General features: G+C 50.3%; 1 protein-coding gene across 2 annotated transcripts in view; it reads left to right on the top strand.

Moving 5' to 3' along the window:
* The first annotated feature begins 2,493 nt into the window (after nucleotides 1–2,493).
* ACSBG2 (acyl-CoA synthetase bubblegum family member 2) overlaps nucleotides 2,494–18,866 on the top strand; it is an 86,840-nt gene continuing 70,467 nt past the window's right edge. Inside the window, exons 1-2 of one of the 2 annotated variants that reach the window (XM_048498471.1) lie at nucleotides 2,494–2,594; nucleotides 15,265–15,375. In XM_048498471.1, the coding sequence (XP_048354428.1) occupies nucleotides 15,266–15,375 (110 nt within the window). In that variant the 5' untranslated portion in view covers nucleotides 2,494–2,594; nucleotide 15,265. The remainder of the gene's footprint in view (nucleotides 2,595–15,264; nucleotides 15,376–18,866) is intronic. The other variant, XM_048498472.1, reaches the window with a different exon arrangement.

The following is an 18,866-nucleotide window of genomic DNA, read 5'->3' as shown; positions in this document are numbered from 1 at the left end:
CAAACAAAAACTTTGCTACGTCTTACTTTTGGGGGATGCCTTATATTTCGCACTTCAGCAAAACCTCTATTACGTCTTATTTTCCGGGGATGTCTTATATTCGGGGAAACCGGGTAGTTGACTTGCTGATGGTTTACAGGCAGATATTTTTTTAAAATGGAGTAATATCTAATCAGGTGACACCTTCCCCCCCCCCCCCCCAATCCCAATCTATTTCAACAGGAGCAGCAGTGGCGTAGGAGGTTAAGAGCTCGTGTATCTAATCTGGAGGAACCAGGGTTTGATTCCCAGCTCTGCCGCCTGAGCTATGGAGGCTTATCTGGGGAATTCAGAGTAGCCTGTGCACTCCCACACACGCCAGCTGGGTGACCTTGGGCTAGTCACAGCTTCTCAGAGCTCTCTCAGCCCCACCTACCTCCCAGGGTGTTTGTTGTGAGGGGGGGAAGGGCAAGGAGATTGTCAGCCCCTTTGAGTCTCCTGCAGGAGAGAAAGGGGGGATATAAATCCAAACTCTTCTTCTTCTTCTTCACGACCGGGATCACTGGGGTGTTGTGTGGTTTCTGGGCTGGAGTAAAGCAAGTGGAGTACATATACCTGGGGAACGTCCAGGGTGGGAGAAAGAACCATTTGCATTCCTGGACATTCCCACCCTGGACATTCTACAGGTATATGTACTCCACTTGCTTTACTACCATCAGATCCTCTGAAGATGCCAGCCACAGATGCAGACAACACGCCAGGAGAAAATGCTTTTGGAACATGGCCATACCGCCTGGAAAACCCACAACCCCCCAAGATTGTTATTGCCTCTGGGATTGAATAGTTTGGTATACTGGTTTACTGGAATTTTTTAAAAAAAATCTTTTAGATGTTTATTTATATGTATTTCATATCATAACGTAAGCTGCCCCAAGTTGGGAAGGGACGGGGAAGCCTATTAAGTCTACAACGTGGAAATTAATTGAACGGACCACAGATAAGCCGTCTCGCTGTGAACTGAGCCCTTGAATTTAGCAGCTTTGGGGAAGGAGAGCACAAGAGGGTGGGAGCCCTTATCCCCTGGGCCACAAGTGCTCGTCCGGTTGGGATCCGAGTTTTCCAGGGACTAATTACGCTGTTCTAGTGCCAATTACCCAACTCCCTTGTGTAGCGCCCCAGACTCATGATGCAAAAAGATGTGGTGTTTTTGCTAAACCCAACGTAAGAGGGAAAATACTCCCTCCTCACTCAGAGGCATAAGAACTAGCCTGCTGGATCAGACCAGAGTCCATCTAGTCCAGCACTCTGCTACTCGCAGTGGCCCACCAGGTGCCTATGGGAGCTCACATGCAGGAGGTGAAAGCAATGGCCTTAAGAACATAAGAACAAGCCAGCTGGATCAGACCAGAGTCCATCTAGTCCAGCTCTCTGCTACTCGCAGTGGCCCACCAGGTGCCTTTGGGAGCTCACGTGCAGGATGTGAAAGCAATGGCCTTCTGCTGCTCCTGAGCATCTGGTCTGCTAAGGCATTTGCAATCTGAGATCAAGGAGGATCAAGATTGGTAGCCAGACATCGACTTCTCCTCCATAAATCTGTCCAAGCCCCTTTTAAAGCTACCCAGGTGAGTGGCCATCATCACCTCCTGTGGCAGCATATTCCAAACACCAATCACACGTTGCGTGAAGAAGTGTTTCCTTTTACTAGTCCTAATTCTTCCCCCCAGCATTTTCAATGGATGCCCCCTGGTTCTAGTATTGTGAGAAAGAGAGAAAAATTTCTCTCTGTCAACATTTTTCTACTTCCGATGCTTAATTTTATAGAACTTCACAATCATAATGTCCCCCCCTCAGCCCGTGCTCCCTCTCCAAACTAAAGAGTCCTAAACGCTGCAGCCTCTCCTCATAGGGAAGGTGCTCCAATCCTTCAATCATCCTCGTTGCCCTTCAGGCAGGGGACACATAAATGCCAGTGCGAAGAGGCAATATCAGGGGAAGGTTTTGGCCCCGTTGCTACACCTCCAGAGGAACTGGCTGGCCACGGTGTGAGGCAAAACGCTATGATTAGCAGTATGATCTTTAATTGCTTTTATTAAGTTTTGAAAACAGACACTGCAAATATTTCATTTAGGAGATAGAAATGACCAAGTGTCCTCTTGACCTTGTCAACATTACCCATAAAAAGGAGGAGATACAATAAAACATCCGGGGGGGGGGGGCGGAGGGAGGACAAAGCCACCCCCATCCATTCATTCATTCATTCATTCATTCATTCATTCATTCATTCATTCATTCATTCACTCGCTTGCAAGGAAAGGCCAATGACCGGCAGTGAACTCGCTCCGAAGCGCGCGGGCGATGGGGCGTGGTTTGCAGTCGGCTGATGGGCGGGGCGGGACCCTCACTCAAGATGGCGCCGCCAGCTTCGCGCGCCCGGCTCTGACTTTTTTCCCGAGCGAAGCAGGGCGGAGCCGGCCGCTCCTTTGCGCTGCCGCCTATCGCGGCGCTCGTGGGCGGAGCAAGATAAGGGGCGGGGCCAGCAGCAATTGCCCCTTATAAAGCTTCCCGCCGGCACGTTTTTGCAGCTGCGGGATTTTGTTGGCGCCAGGTGTGTGCAGGTGAGTGAGTTGGCGCGGCTTTAAAGCAAAGGGAGGGCGCTCAGGCGGAGGGGCGCGGCTTGGGGATCCCCGGGGAGCATCTTTCTGGGCAGCGGCCGGCCCCTGGGAAAGCTGCTGGGGCTCTGCAGCGGGGACCGGAGGAGCGGGCTGGGGTGGTCGCGGTTGTGCTCGCTCTCCCTCGGAAAGGGCACCCTGGATTTATACCCCGCTTTTCTCGTCCAGAAGCAACGTCCAGGCGGCTTACAAAGTTCCTTTTCCCTTCCTCTCCCCCCCAACCCCCATCACACAGCTTGGGAGGCAGGTGGGGCTGGGAGAGTGCGGAGAGAACTGGGAGGGGCCCACGGTCACCCCAGCAGGCTTCACGTGCAGGAGGAGGAGGAGGAGGAAGAAGAGTGTTGGATTTGTCCCCTGCCTTTCTGCCGGGCAAGGAGACTCGAGGGGGTTTACAGCCTCCTTTCCCTCCTCTCCCCACAACCCCTGGCGAGGTAGGTGGGGTGGAGAGACTTTTGAGAGAACTGGGACTGGTCCAAGCTTCATGGGGAGGAATGGGGAATCGAACCCGGCTCACCAGACTTGTGTGGAGGAGGGGGGGGGGAGAGAGAATCAAAGCAGATTAGAGTCTGCTGCTCTTCACCGCTAAGCCACTCTGCCTCCCTTTCTTTACTTGTCAGGAGTCTTAGAGCCACCTTTCGCTCCCTACCACAGACTCCTCCTGCGGGGTCGGTGGGGCTGAGTGAGTCGGGAGAGAACTGTGACTGGCCCAAGGTCACCCAGCAGCTTCATGTGGAGGAGAGCCCAATCGAACCCAGTTCTCCAGATTAGGGTCCACTGCTCCTGCGGAGGAGTAGGGAGACAGCTGAGAGTCTGCCGTTCTTAACCACTACCCCACGCTACCTCCCCTGTGGAGAGATGGATAACCTCAAGTCTGCCTATTGGAGCGGCGGGGAAGAGGGGAAGTTTGCTTTTCCATTCCCAGCCGTGAGGGCTGATAAGCACAGGATTTGCATGCGCAACCTGTCCCGTCAGCTAGGGGTGCCTGGGGGACCAGCGTGCCTTGTGTGTGTTTGTATGGGATGGGAGGTCTTTGTGTGGTCTCTTGCCCCCCGAGGCAGAGACTTTAGGGGCATCCCTCTCTAAAAAGCTGCCTGCGCACTGGATGTGCTTTCCAAGGGACATCTGATCTTCCTAAACCGGGCCGGAATATTGCAGCTGTGAAGCTCTGGCCGCTCCCCCTTCGGTGGTCCGCCTTTTGGGGAAAGCGCATTTCCCAGCTTTCCCACTGTAGGGTCTGTGTATCTTCCTGCCGCTTTCTTTTATGCCAGAAAACAGCCCACAAAGCTTTCGGACATGCACAAACAGCCCACAAAGCTTTCGGACATGCACAAAGATCACACCTGCCCCTTGTCGTTTTTGTGGTCCAGGTCCCCCCCCCCCCCCGTTTGTCTGCCACACTTGGCTTGATTGACAGGTGCCCCTTTTCTGTGTTGAGTCCAATCTGTATCTGACCTCTTTTCCTTTTTTGTTTTAACAAGGGGGGGGGCTGCTGGCAGGGTTGTGTCTAAGAGCGGAAGCTGGTTTCGATGCTTAGTTTCCGAGGGAAGCGCTGTCGGTTTGCAGCCCAGCAGCTCGATGCGAATTCTGTAGCTCTAAACCGCTGCTAGCCTCAAATTTAGCTTTTTGATGCAGGTCACTCTAATTGGTTTGGGCTTACTTCTCAGGCATATTGGAGTTAAAGTGGGGTCCGATCCCTTTAAAAAGGCACCGCTTTCCGGTCTAGATCAGGCCTTATTTTGTTTTGTGCTGATTTTTGTTGCATAGAGTTCTGTTGAAACGGCCGGTGGACTCATTTCCCCCCTCCCAGCATTGTTTTAACAGGCGTTACTTGCATAGTGGGAAAGACCCTAACCTGCCAGATTTTTAAAAATTGTTTTGTTAGGTTTGTTATGTTTGAAATTAATGTCATCCTTTCCCCTCCCCGAGATCCCAATGAAACCAACAGCCTAAAATAAAACAAAGGAGCAGCAGTGGCGTAGTAGGTTAAGAGCTCGTGTATCTAATCTGGAGGAACCGGGTTTGATTCCCAGCTCTGCCGCCTGAGCTGTGGAGGCTTATCTGGGGAATTCAGATTAGCCTGTACACTCCCACACACGCCAGCTGGGTGACCTTGGGCTAGTCACAGCTTCTTGGAGCTCTCTCAGCCCCACCCACCTCCCAGGGTGTTTGTTGTGAGGGGGGAAGGGCAAGGAGATTGTCAGCCCCTTTGAGTCTCCTGCAGGAGAGAAAGGGGGGATATACAAACTCTTCTTCAAATGACTGTAGCATTGGAAACAACATTTGAAACCTAAAAATACTAGGAGTGTTCTCTGCAAACATGAGCCCTGGTAGATCAGCAAAATGTACTTGAAATACTCCTTGCATGGAGCCTGCAGGACCTTTCTCCATTCCTCGGTGATTATTTTTAATGAACAAAGGGGTTGGGGCAAGACGGCCACTGGGGGAACTGGATAAACGTCTAGGGCAAGTTCTCCTTTTGTGTGAGAGCCCTTGTTTCCTGGGGGGAATTGAACCATGCTAATTTGTATAGTGCAACACTTCCAGAGAGTCCTAGTTGGCGGGTGAGGTTTCTTTTGGGGAGGGACATTTCTTTGAGCAATATCTCCAGTCCGTAGCACAGTCCCTGCACAATTTACTCCCATATCTGAATTCCCTGGACCTTGCTTGGGGTAAGTTTGAATAGGGAACTCTGTTGATTTGCCGGTGGGTCTGGTTGTAGGTTCTAAGTCCCTTGTGGGGAAAACAGATGTCATGTGCTTTTTCCCCTTCCCACACGTATGCACCACGCTCACGCTCATGATGCAACATGATGTGCGGTGCTTGTTCAAACTGCCATGGGAGGATTTTAGAGGAAGCCGCCACTTCCAGGGGCTACGTTAGGGCAACCTTTTTGGACAATTGAGGAAATGAGCTAATGGTTAAACAGCTTTTAAAAAAAACAAACCAGAAAACGTCATACTGCTCTAGTTCCTGTTGCGCCGTTTCCTGATTGCAAATGTTCCACGCCACACCACCGAACCCAGTGAATGTTTGTCAAACAGTGGAAGGCTGAACTTGGGGGTCTATTGCTGCTAGAAAGGGCCAAATAAGCCCCCTTGAATGCAGAAGTCTTGCAGACGCACAAAGTCCGTGCTTTATAGTCTGTGCCATATCTTTTAAGTCTGTGCCATATCTTGGGTTTATGTCGAAGAGCATATGTGTGTCACTGATGCTGGTCTGTGGAAATCATCCCTGTGGACAATATGGAACCTCCATGGTCAGAAGCAGTATATCTATCAGTACTTCTTGCGGGGTAGGGGCAGGGCAGAACAGACTTTCAAAATACGTCCCCTGCTTGCATGCTTTCCGGACACATCTGTTTGGCTGCTGTGTGACGCAGGATGCTGCGTTTGATGGCCTATCTCCGTGGTGGCGAACCTTTGGCACTCCAGATGTTATGGACTACAATTCCCATCGGCCATGCTGGCAGGGGCTGATGGGAATTGTAGTCCACAACATCTGGAGTGCCAAAGGTTCGCCACCATCTCAACTCTTGGATGAAATTCCCTGCATGCAGAAACTAGCATGTCAGGGTGGAGACTGGTTAGCCTAGTCTTCTCAGTGACGGGCTAGTCTTTTAGATGAAGAGAGTTTCAATCATGTGAGCCTTCTCACCTGTGTGCTCACGTGTGGAGTAAAGAGACCTCTCCTCTCATGACTGGTTTGCAAAGAAGCCCCGGGCTCTGAGGAGCGTACAGTTTGCCAGCAGTAGGATTTATGAGAGTTGACCCTCTTCTATCTTAACATGTGGGTTGAAGAAAAAAGATTTAGCCAGAAATAAACACTTTAAATCTTTAGCCCTCTTCCTTTCTTGCTTTGGGGCAGGGGTCTTCAAACTATGCCCCCCCCCAGATGTTCACGAACTACAATTCCCATTAGCCCTGCCACTTAGCCATGCTGGCAGGGGCTGGTGGGAATTGTAGTCCATGAACATCTGGAGGGCCATAGTTTGAAGACCCCTGCTTTGGGGTATGTTTGGCATAAATTAGGGTTCTGGCCCCAGTAAACGTGTCCGCTTTACTCAGTGAGGATGCATTCAGTGTAAAGATCTTGGCTGTTTGGTTTTATAATGGGCAATGGGGTTTAGTGGGTAGGGGGTCAGGCGGGGAACTGGGGAAATCCCCACTCTGCCATGGAAGGTGGCTGGGTGCTTTTAGCTTTGTCACACACACTCGGCTTAACCTACTTCGCAGGGTTGCTGTGAGGATAAAATGGGCGAGAATGTTATACGCTTTGGGTCTCCGTTAGGAGAAAAGCAGGGTCAAAAATTAGCCAGGCATATTTTCACCGTTCAAGAAACCTTGACATGAACGGAGGAAGACCCAACGGGTCTGCGTGCATTTTGGGAGGTGGGGAAGGGAACAAGAAATGTGGATGATAAAGCAGGGGGAAATATAGGTTTGTTGCACTTGACTTAATTGAAATGTAAATAGAGATGTTTTTGCACCTTTTGAGGCCCGCGATGCTTTATGTGGATTTGCTTTTTCTGTGGCGGGTCCCTATTTTGAAATTTCCCCCCACGTTGAAAGCAAGCTTGGGGAATACTCTTAGAAAGGAGCAGCAGTGGCGTAGGAAGTTAAGAGCTCGTGTATCTAATCTGGAGGAACCGGGTTTGATTCCCCGCTCTGCCGCCTGAGCTGTGGAGGCTTATTTGGTGAAGCATATTAGCTTGTGCACTCCCGTACACTCCAGCTGAGTGACCTTGGGCTAGTCACAGTTCTTCGGAGCTCTCTCAGCCCCACCCACCTCACAGGGTGCTTGTTGTGAGGGGGGAAGGGCAAGGAGATTGTAAGCCCCTTTGAGTCTCCTACAGGAGAGAAAGGGGGATATATATCCAAACTCCTTCTCCTCTTCTTTTCCTCTTCTTCTTCTTCTCCTCCTCCTCTTCTCCTCCTCCTCCTCTTCTTCTCCTCCTCCTCCTCCCCCCTTCCCAGCTACCTTTGGGAATTGGGGCATGGTGGGGGTTGGGTTGCCAGCAGCAGGTTGGAAAACTCCTGAACATTTGGGGATGGAGCCTTTGGAAGACTGGGACCTCCCCGGAGTACCGTGCCTCAAAGACCACCCTCCAAGTCCCATTTTCTCCAAGAGAACTGATTTCTCTAGTCTGGAGATGAGTTGCCGTTTTAGGGGATCCCCAAGTCCCACTGGAGGCTGGCGTCCCTACTGAGATGCCGGCTCAAAATACCTTTTTGGGTACCTGGCCCTGGAGACATTTCTTGGAAGACATTTGCAGCCGCAGGTGGCCGGCTGCAAAGCGTAGTTTAAAAACAGCCCCACAAATTGTGCAGAGCTTGGAAAAGTTTGCCGTTCCTTGTGGGAATCTTCTTTTTGTGGCTTTCCGAGAGGCAAATGGGTGATCTGGCGAGCTGGAGCCCCCTCCACCCACCCCTGCTCCTGAGCGGGCTGTTGAAATAAGCAGGTGGAGCTGACAGCCAGCCAGGAGGCGGTTCTGTCCCCCCCTCCGGGAGCTCAGCCCGGATTAGGTGAATGTGCTGTAGTAACCCCAGGAGCGCCTGGAGACCGTCCTCGCATGACGGTGCCTGGGAGGATGGGGCGATGACTCGGAGGCCTGCGATTGGCTGAAACGGCTTGGATGATCCTGCAGACGAGAGCCCTGCGGCAGGTGCACGAAGCAGCTGCCATTAGAGCAACCAGATTATTCAAAGCGGCAGCGAGAACTGCCCACACACACACACACACAAGAGAGAGAGAGAGAGAGAGCGCTGTCTTGGGATGCCCAGATGGCAGCTGTTGCTTTTGTCGTGCGGCTTTTGTACCTGTGGCCCTCTGTGGCTGGGGTCATCTTGAGTGGGGAGGTGGCGTGTGAAATTGAGGGGGCTCCTTGCCAAGGCAACATGGGCAGGGCTTGTTGTGCAAACTCTCCACTGTGGAAATGCAGCAAATCCCCCCCCCCCCCCAGGTTGCTCGAACTGTCGAGACATCAGGCGTCATAAGAAACGTAGGAGCCCCTTTCCTGGAGTCCTCTGCCATCGTCGTTCAAGGTTTCCAGTGGTTGGTTAACCAGGGTGATGAAGGGGTTAAGAGTGGTGGACTCCAATCTGGAGAACTGGGTTTGTTTCTCCCCTCCTCCACATGAAGCCTGCTGGGTGACCTTGGGCCAGTCCCAGCTCTTCAGAACTCTTCAGGAGCAGCCGTGGTGTAGGAGGTTAAGAGCTCGTGTATCTAATCTGGAGGAACCGGGTTTGATTCCCCGCTCTGCCGCCTGAGCTGTGGAGGCTTATCTGGGGAATTCAGATTAGCCTGGGCACTCCCACACACGCCAGCTGGGTGACCTTGGGCTAGTCACAGCTTCTCGGAGCTCTCTCAGCCCCACCTACCTCACAGGGTGTTTGTTGTGAGGGGGGAAGGGCAAGGAGATTGTCAGCCCCTTTGAGTCTCCTCCAGGAGAGAAAGGGGGGATATAAATCCAAACTCTTCTTCTTCTTCCTCGGCAGTGCAGTCACCACCTAGACAACTATCAGTCGGCCGACTGTATCTACGGGTGTGGGGCAGAAGGCTTTCTCTAGAAAAATAGAACATTGGGGCATTTTCTGGAAATGTTTTCGCTTTGAAAAACTTTCTGCTGAAAATGTTCCACCCCACATCCCTGCGGTTGACATCATATTAGGGAGAGGAGGGGAAACCTGAGTTTAAATCCCTGCTTAGACCTATGAATATGTCTAGTCAATATTTGGGGGAAGAAGGACTTCTAACAACTGTCTACAGCAGTGATGGCGAACCTTTTTGAGACTGAGTGCCCAAATTGCAACCCAAAACCCACTTATTTATCGCAAACTGCCAACCTGGCAATTTAACCTGAATACTGAGGTTTTAGTTTAGAAAAAACGGTTGGCTCCGTTACTCGGGAGTAAGCTTGGTGGTAGTTGGTGGCTTTGCTTTGAAGCAACTGTGCAACTCTTCCAATGGGTGAATCACAACCCTAGGAGGGTTTACTCAGAAGCAAGCCACATTGCCAGCAACCAAGCTTACTCCCAGGTAAAGGATTGTGCTTTAATTCTTTGCATGAAAATCAGTGGGGTTTAACAGTGCTTAACAGGGTTGCCTACACTGCTTCCCCAAAACTAGGTCTTAGGTTTAATGCTAATAATCAAGCCCAGCGGCCCAGGCCAGCCTAGATGTGTGTGTGTGTGTGGGGGGGGGCGATTTCCCCCCCACATGATGAACTCTGTGAGTGCCCACAGAGAGGGCTCTGAGTGCCACCTCTGGCACCCATGCCATAGGTTCGCCATCACTGGGCTATAACAATACAGAGATACATGCAGTTAAAACATTTACATTAAAACAATAACTTAGTTTTACATTAAAATATAAATTATTTGCATTCGCAATCTCTAAATTAAAATGCCCCATCAAATACTTTCCATGTCAGATGTTTTTGCAGCTTCTTCAGCTAGTCTAAGTTAACCTCCAGTACTTTGGAACATCAGTTCAAACAGCGCTTTAAATACTTTGCTCGCAATTTCCTAGCCGCCAGGGCAAAGAGAGCCATCTTGTAAGAAACATAGGAATCAATATCAGATAGTAAGAAAATCAGTTTCTCATCATCGGACAAAAAAACTGTCCTAGGTAGTATTGGCTCCAAAAACCTTTTCCTTATTTCTGAATATAAAGGACAGGAGATAGTTCTGTATATTACTGAGTTCAGTTTATTTGCTTAAAACCATCAGTTGATGTGTGGCTTCTGGGGGAACCATGATGTCCGCAGACGGGGCCTGTTTGGTACTAGCCAGCGTGGTGTAATGATTAAGAGCAGGTAGATTCTAATCTGGAGAACCTGATTTGATTCCTCACTCCTCCACCTCAGTGGCGGAGGCTTATCTGGTGAACCAGATGTGTTTCCACACTCCTACACTCCTGCTGGGTATCTTGGGCTAGTCACAGTTCTCTCTGAACTCTCTCAGCCCCACCTGTCTCACAAAGTGTCTGTTGTGAGGAGAGGGAGGGAAAGGAACTTGAGAGCCACCTGGAGTCTCCTTACAGTAGAGAAAGGTGGGGCATAAATCCAAACTCCTCTTCTTCGCTGGATCATTTCTCAAATGCTGCTCCCTTTCGAGTCATGATCCCCATCCCCGCAACCCTTACTGAAAGAAAACCCGAGTGACCAGGCCTCCAAGACACCTGTTACCTTCGGATTGGGACTGGGTCCCTTCCCTTTTGCTTTACTGCAGAGGTTTTAGGTTTTAGCAGGAGGGTGTACCTGTGAGCACCTGCTGCTGAAGATGCAGTATGCAGAGTCCGACCTGGGCGTGGATCAACCCGTAACAGAGAAAGATCTCACTGCACGCTAGGCCGAGAGCCACAACTCTGTCCTGAAGTGGGATGACATGAGTATCAAATCCATTCTTAAAGCATCACAACTAGGAAGCTGCTGGCAATGATTAGAGCTGGGATGTCCAACTCTGGCGCTTCGGATGTTCATGGACTACAATTCCCGTCAACCCCTGCTGGCATGGCCATGCCAGCTGGGGCTGATGGGAATTGTAGTCCATGAACATTTAAAGCAGTGGTGCGACCGCACTTGGAGTCCTGTGTTCAGTTCTGGTCGCCACATCTCAAAAAGGATATCGAAGAGATAGAAAAAGTGCAGAGAAGGGCAACGAGGATGATTGAGGGACTGGAGCACCTTCCCTATGAGGAGAGGCTGCAGCGTTTGGGACTCTTTAGTTTGGAGAGGAGACGTCTGAGGAGGGATATGATTGAAGTCTATAAAATTATGCATGGGGTAGAAAATGTGGACAGAGAGAAATTTTTCTCTCTTTCTCACAATACTAGAACCAGGGGGCATCCATTGAAAATGCTGGGGGGAAGAATTAGGACTAATAAAAGGAAACACTTCTTCACGCAACGTGTGATTGGTGTTTGGAATATGCTGCCCCAGGAGGTGGTGATGGCCACTCACCTGGATAGCTTTAAAAGGGGCTTGGACAGATTTATGGAGGAGAAGTCGATTTATGGCTACCAATCTTGATCCTCCTTGATCTCAGATTGCAAATGCCTGAGCAGACCAGGTGCTCGGGAGCAACAGCCGCAGAAGGCCATTGCTTTCACCTGCTGCCTGTGAGCTCCCAAAGGCACCTGGTGGGCCACTGCGAGTAGCAGAGAGCTGGACTAGATGGACTCTGGTCTGATCCAGCTGGCTTGTTCTTATGTTCTTAGAGTTGGATACCCCTGGACTAGAATGTTTATCAGAAAAGCTCATGTCCAAGTTTGTTTTTTTTTCCCCAAAAAGGCAAGACAGCGGGAGCCAAAACAAACCGTTTGTGCTATTTGTGGAGGGCTGCCGTGTAGACACGTCCCTGTTTGCCTGAGGTTGTGGCACCCTGGCCCTGCCGGAGTGGGTGGGAAAGACCTTTAGCCCAGTTGAGAAACCACCGTGCAGAACAAGCGATAAGCGGTTGGTGCTGCTGAGCCGACGGCGTCTGCTCTCACGGTGCCAGAGCCGCAGATGTGTAGTGCCGATAGAAAACCACAGTGCAAATTTAACCAGAGAGTTTGGCAAAAGTCACCCCCTCCTGTATACATTCCCTCCCCAAAACTAGTTCTTTGTGCCTAAACTTGACATATGTGGAATTAAAAAAACTTTCATGTCTGTTTGCCCGAAGGAGATTGTTGTCTTACCTTGGCAATTATGGAAGCAACAATTAGAAGACTGAAATAATTGCTGTATTCTCAAGGAGGCAGAGAAGCTACCAGAGTCCTGGTCTGCCTAAACCTTCTTGAAAGTGTTCTCTTCCCCTTTGTGAGCTTGGATACTACACATCGTTCTTCCTGTATTTCCTCTTTACAACGGCCCTGCGCGGCAGGCTAGTCTTCTAAATTGGCTGCCCCGAAGTTACCCAGCGAGCACCAGACAGAATCATTTGAACCTCACTTCTAGTCAGACGCCATAACCCCAAATCATACTCCTCCTATCCCCCCCCCCCTCAATTTCTGGTTTCATCAGGCAGCGCCCATATGCATTTAAGCTGGCCTTGAGGACTAAAAACTTTTAAAAGCAGGCGTTAAGGTGTTGGGAGGGTGAAAACTGGATTTTGTGAACAGGTGATGGGTTTATGGACTTGCATCAACCTCAGAGCAAACATCTTTGCTGGGTGAGTCTGGCAAATATTGGTTGTTTTGTCTGCCTGTCAGACGTAGGTCCCCGCCCCCCTCCTTCGAGATTCTCACTATGCACCTGCTTAGATTGTCAGCACGACTTCTTAATTTTTAACCCGATGCAAAGCACAAAGCCAGCTAGCCCTCCGCATTGGAAAGTGGCAGCCGTCCGTCCGTGGAAATCATCAACGAGGAAGTGGCACAAAGGAAGCTCCGAGAAGCAGGGCCGAAATTCGGAGGTCGGCTTGACTCCCCCTCCCCTCCCCATCGGCTCTCATCTTTTCTTTGTGGAGATTCCTGAAATCTGCCTGCACGGGGAAAGGAGGATGAAAGCAGGCAAACAGGATAAAAAATAAGCAGCTCTTTAAAATGTGTGTTTGTGTGGGGGAGAAGTCTTGGCAGCTTAAGTAGAGCCTCCCTCTTAGCAGGCAGTCTACCTCAGTGTTGGATGCTGTGGTCCAATAGCGGAGAGGGTATGTTTCTTCTGGGAAGCTCAAAACAAGGCAAGAAACTCTCCTTCTGGCCACTGCCCATGTGTGGAGGTTTTTTTTTGGTCTGACCGGACTGGTTGGGCATTTGACAAATGTGTGCGGCAGATGGCTCTACCAATAGTGAAGGCTAGACTGCCAAGTGAAACTTCCATGTTCAGGTATGATCTTCCTTTGAGGGCGGTCTGCTAGGACACGGATGGACTTTACCTTCATGAGTCACTTGTCTTAGAAAGAGCTACTATTTGGGCGGGGGGGGGGGGGGGGGCCATCTAAATGCCCTTTTTGTGATTCCCCAAAACAGTGTTTTAGAATGAAGAATTAACTTTTTTTTTGAAATCTCGGCAGTCGTTGACTATTACTCTGACTGTGAGCGATGACACCCCTGACAATGTCTACTTTGGAGCAGCAGTGGTGTAGGAGCTCATGTATCTAATCTGGAGGAACCGGGTTTGATTCCCAGCTCTGCCGCCTGAGCTGTGAAGGTTTATCTGGGGCATTCAGATTAGCCTGTGCTCTCCCACACACGCCAGCTGGGTGACCTTGGGCTAGTCACAGCTTCTCGGAGCTCTCTCAGCCCCACCCACCTCACAGGGTGTTTGTTGTGAGGGGGGGAAGGGCAAGGAGATTGTCAGCCCCTTTGAGTCTCCTGCAGGAGAGAAAGGGGGGATATAAATCAAAACTCCTCCTACTCCTCTTCTTCCTCCTCTTCTTCCTCCTCCTCTTCCTCCTCCTCCTCTTCTCCTTCTTCTCTTTCTTCTCTTTCTTCTCCTTCTTCTCCTTCTTCTTCTCCTTCTCCTTCTTGTTCTTCTTGTTCTTGTTCTTGTTCTTCTTCTTGTTCTTCTTCTTCTTCTTCTTCTTCTTCTTCTTCTTCTTCTTCTTCTTTTTCTTCGCCTCATGATGCATTGGGCCAGGGTGTTCCCAGCTGGGCACAGCAATGAGTTGTGCAGCTGTGTTGCGAATTTCCCAGGAAAATCCCCCTCCTCTGTACCCTTTGGGGGCCTGAATGTTGCAATGAACAGAAACGGAAATGGCTGGAGTGGGCCGGCAGGGCTAGTCAATCATTGCTGAACAAGTGGAGGGAATGACGTGGCCAAAAGGCTGTGGGAGGGGCGCGTGGGCTGACATCCTCCCCCCAGCTGTAGGGCAGAAAGGACCGTGACATCTGCGAACCGGCTCTCTTCCTCTGCGGAGAACGCGTGGCCGCAAACAGCTGCCGGAGCTCAAAAATAAAAAATCGACAAATGCATCATCTTTCATTTCCTGTTGAGTAAGGCCGGATTCCCCTTTTAGCAAAAGCATCATACGCAGACAGTGTTTGGCTTTATAATGATACAAAGGTGGGGTTTGTTTTGCTCCAAACTGTGGGTCCACTTTGACTCAACCCGGGCACCCAAATAACCGGCTGACGGGTCTGGGGTCTCCTCTGGTGTGTTTGTGGAGGGGGCCCTTTGCTTGCTAGTAATCTGGTGCCGGGTGGGTCTGGATTAGTTGGCTGATGGGAAGGGGGGGGACGGGGCTGCCCCAATGAGTTTACACCAGGGGCGTCCAACTCTGGCGCTTCAGATGTTCATGGACTACAATTCCCATCAGCCCCTGCCAATTGGCCATGCCAGCAGGAGCTGATGGGATCTGCAGTCCATGAACATCTGAAGTGCCAGAGTTGGACGCCCCTGGTTTACATTATAAACTTGGGGAGCCCAAGAGCTGTCAGGCGAGATGAACCTGGCCGTGGTTGCGTGCAAGACGCGTGGATTTTCTTTCATTTGGGACAGGGGCAAAGGGGCTTGATCCACAAGGGGATGCTGTTTTGGGAGGGGAGAGAATTCCCAGCTGGGAGCGGGCAGAGGGGCATTGGCGCGCCTCAGCTTCTGAGAAGGGCTTTGTATCCCTGAAGCAGCAGAAGGCGACGCGACCTCTCGAACTCGCCTCCCGTCTAAATGAGTAATTCTTTCCTCCCTCTCCTTCTGCAGGATGGAGGCACCGGCTGTGTTGGCAGAACCCTCCGTCGAGGTCCTGAAATCGTCCCTCCCTGAGCTCAACGGGGTTTCGATCAACGATGTGTTGGTTACAGCTTCGCCCAGGTTGGTTCTTGTTTTTGCCATCTCTCGGCTTAACCTACCTCACTGGGTTGTTGTGAGGGGAAAGTGAATTGTTTCTGCCCTGGCCACTGAGGCCTAGGACTCTTGAGTCGCTGAATTAAGGAAAGGTTTCAGAGCCGATCCTGAAGAAAATAAATTTGAAGGTGACCTCTTATAGCTCAGGTGGAAAACACATTTTCTCTGACTTCTGTTAATGACGCTCAGCCAAAGACCCCTCAGGAAAGCAAGCAGGGCCCGAAACCAAGTCTGCCTCCACAGTTGATCCCCCTCAAGTGATAGGCTGCCCCTGAACTTGAAGGTTCTGTTCGCAGTCCTCATTCTCCTCTGAACATGCGTAAGAACCTAGTCACTCCATCTGGTGGTGGTCCATTCCACAAGTTTCATTACGCTTCGTGTGGCCTCCATTCACTGAAGCCTGTTAGTTGTAATCTGTGCTTCGTTTTTTTCCTAAATAGCTGCAGACATTCTGAGCTCCCTTAATCTTGGCCACACTTGTGATTGGCCGGTTGAAATGGTTCCAGACCCACTTGAGGGCAGGAAATTCGTGTTGTGCCATCAATTCTGCCCTGCTCTTTGCTTTGGGTTTTCAGTAATATGTCCTGGCTGCCCAGACCAGAAAACTCCCATCTGGGCAGATGTGCTAGTCCAGGGGTCTGTAACCTGTGGCTCTCCAGATGTTCATGGACTACAAATCCCATCAACCCCTGCCAGCATGTCCAATTGGGCATTGTAGTCCATGAACATCTGGAGAACCGCAGGTTGCAGACCCCTGGACTCTAAGCCCATTCATTTCAGTGGGCTTAAACTGGAGTGACTTCGTACAGGATTGGTTCTGTTAAAATTATGCACGGGGTAGAAAATGTTGACAGAGAGAAATTTTTCTCTCTTTCTCACAATACTAGACGCAGGGGGCATACATTGAAAATGCTGGGGGGAAGAATTAGGACTAATAAAAGGAAACATTTCTTCACGCAACATGTGATTGGTGTTTGGAATATGTTGCCACAGGAGGTGGTGATGGCTTTAAAAAGTGCTTGGACAGATTTCTGGAGGCGAAGTCGATCTATGGCTACCAATCTTGATCCTCTTTGATTTGAGATTGCAAATGCCTTATTAGACCAGGTGATCGGGAGCAACAGCCGCAGAAGGCCATTGCTTTCACCTGCTGCCTGTGAGCTCCCAAAGGCACCTGGTGGGCCACTGCGAGTAGCAGAGAGCTGGACTAGATGGACTCTGGTCTGATCCAGCAGGCTAGTTCTTATGTTCTTATGATTCTACTTATAATCTGCTTTCTGGTCTTACTTGGTGCAGTGGATGCATTTTCTAAAATGGTGGGTTTCTCTCCTGATCCAAAGCTGCAAAAATGAACGGCCAGTCCCCAGAAAGCCGCTGGCCCTCGCAACATGCCGTGGCGTCTTTCAGAAGCGAGAAGAGAAGCCAGCGGTTTCTTGTTGTGGGGATGAACCTGAACTCACAAAACTGGGCAGAACCTAAAAGCTAATTGTCAGGTGTATATATTAATTAAGGTGCATATTTGCACTCTCAACTTATTTGGTTCTCTAAACCACAAAGGTTAAATAGGATGCAAAAAAATTCAAAACAAATGTATGTGGAATATTAACCTAAAGGCTGATCTATATAGGTTAATGTAGTCTTGAAGGTAGCTTTTAATATAGAATTTCGCCTTTAGGTTGGTGCAGTTTTTATTGTGGATGTAGTTTTCATCATTATTTTTTAATATTGTTCTGCACTGTAGTTTTGTGAGTGTAACTCCTTTTTGGCTGATCCCCTGTTCTGTAATTAGTGGGGATGAACCTGGCAGATCTTGCTAGGATCTGACCAGCGGTCCCTGCAACGACTGGCTGGAAGGACAACATTTCCTGTTCTGAAAAAGTTTCAGTGACCTTTTTTTTAAGTACCGTGGTTTGTCTCTTTCAATGCTGGAGGGTTCTAAAATTACTACCGATAAAGCTTGTTGTGCGAAAAAATGAACAAGCTGTACGAAACTGTTGCAGGTCATTTCTATTATTGTTTATGAAACATTAAAACTCAGCATCTAGAAGCGTTGGCTAATCTTCCAGGGGCCAGAGACATGGTTCCCCTCTCCTTTGTGCTCCCGCCCAGCTCTTTGAAGGCTGAGTTGCCGCGAATATGGCTTGCCTTAATTGTAAGCGGCAGCGGCTGGTGGACCCCGCCACTTGGCGCACTCCCATCTCTACCCACTCTGCTTGCGTGCCTGCGGAGCTCTTTAACAAGCGTGCCTTTGGCAACTTGCCTTGTCTTTTGTATATACCAGTGGTGGCGAACCGATAGCACTCCAGATGTTCACTGACTACAATTCCCATCAGCCCCTGCCAGCATGGCCAATTGGCTGGTGGGAATTGTAGTCCATGAACATCTGGAGTGCCGTCGGTTCGCCACCACTGATACCACTGTATAAGATAAGATAGGAAGGAGGGATTGCTCCCTAAAGGCAATTATCTGTGAGGATGAAATGAATCTTTCCCCGTCAGAGGCAGTCTATCTGTGAACTCTGCTTGTTGGGGACGGAGTCATCCTCTTGGGGCAGCCGCTCGCAGTCTTTCTAGAGGCCTTTGGCTGATCATGGCGGAGAAACCGGGCTGGTGAGACCCCTCGTGCCGTCTCTAGCATGTCTCTTCTGCTGGCCAGATCTCTTTTGCGTCAGCTGAGATGTTGAAGAGGAAGTCTTCTTGGGAACGTTCAGCCCGGCTGAGTCTCACTGTCGTCCCGTGTGCAAGAAGTACAGCTTAAAACACACCCAGTGATCTTTTTGTGGTTGAGTAGGCGGGGAGAGGTCAGGTGTAATTGACCAGCCGCCTGCCAGGGGAATATAGCTGCCCATTGCTAATTCTGGGGAGCTCAGAAGAAAAGATTTGGGGCTGCCAAATGCTTCCTGTGCTTGATACCAGCCACTTGGATTTTCAAGCATCCCTGCCAAATCTTCAGGCGTTTGCAAGTGTTCACTGGGCTGCTTGGATACCGTGCGCACTCGCAAGCAGGTGCTTATTCTGCCATTGCGCGACCCCCCCCCCCCCAACTGTCGCAAGCGTTCTTGTCCAAAGGGAACGGGGACATTCAACTTTCCACCAGGGGAATGGCTCTTCACTCAGGTGATGAGCTTTGTTTGAGGCCTCGTAGTTTTTCCACAGGAGCCATGTGACGTAGTGGTTAAGTGCTTGCACTGCCACTCACGCGGTCAGGAGTTCAAGCCCCCTGGGGGTCAGATATCCTGGCAGCTGGCTCATGGTCAACTCAGCCATCCATCCATTCCTTGGTTGGTAAATAAGTACCTAGCTCAGTGATGGCGAACCTATGGCACGGGTGCCAAAGGTGGCACTCAGAGCCCTCTCTGTTGGCACGCACAGAGTTCATCATGTGGGGTGGGGGGAAACACATCTAGGCTGGCCTGGGCCGCTGGGCTCGATTATTAGCATTAAACCTAAGACCTAGTT

This window comes from Sphaerodactylus townsendi, linkage group LG05, assembly GCF_021028975.2.
Source record: "Sphaerodactylus townsendi isolate TG3544 linkage group LG05, MPM_Stown_v2.3, whole genome shotgun sequence".
Lineage (NCBI taxonomy): Eukaryota > Metazoa > Chordata > Lepidosauria > Squamata > Sphaerodactylidae > Sphaerodactylus > Sphaerodactylus townsendi.
Note: the sequence above shows the minus strand (reverse complement) of the source record. Positions and strands in the feature narration are given on the sequence as shown.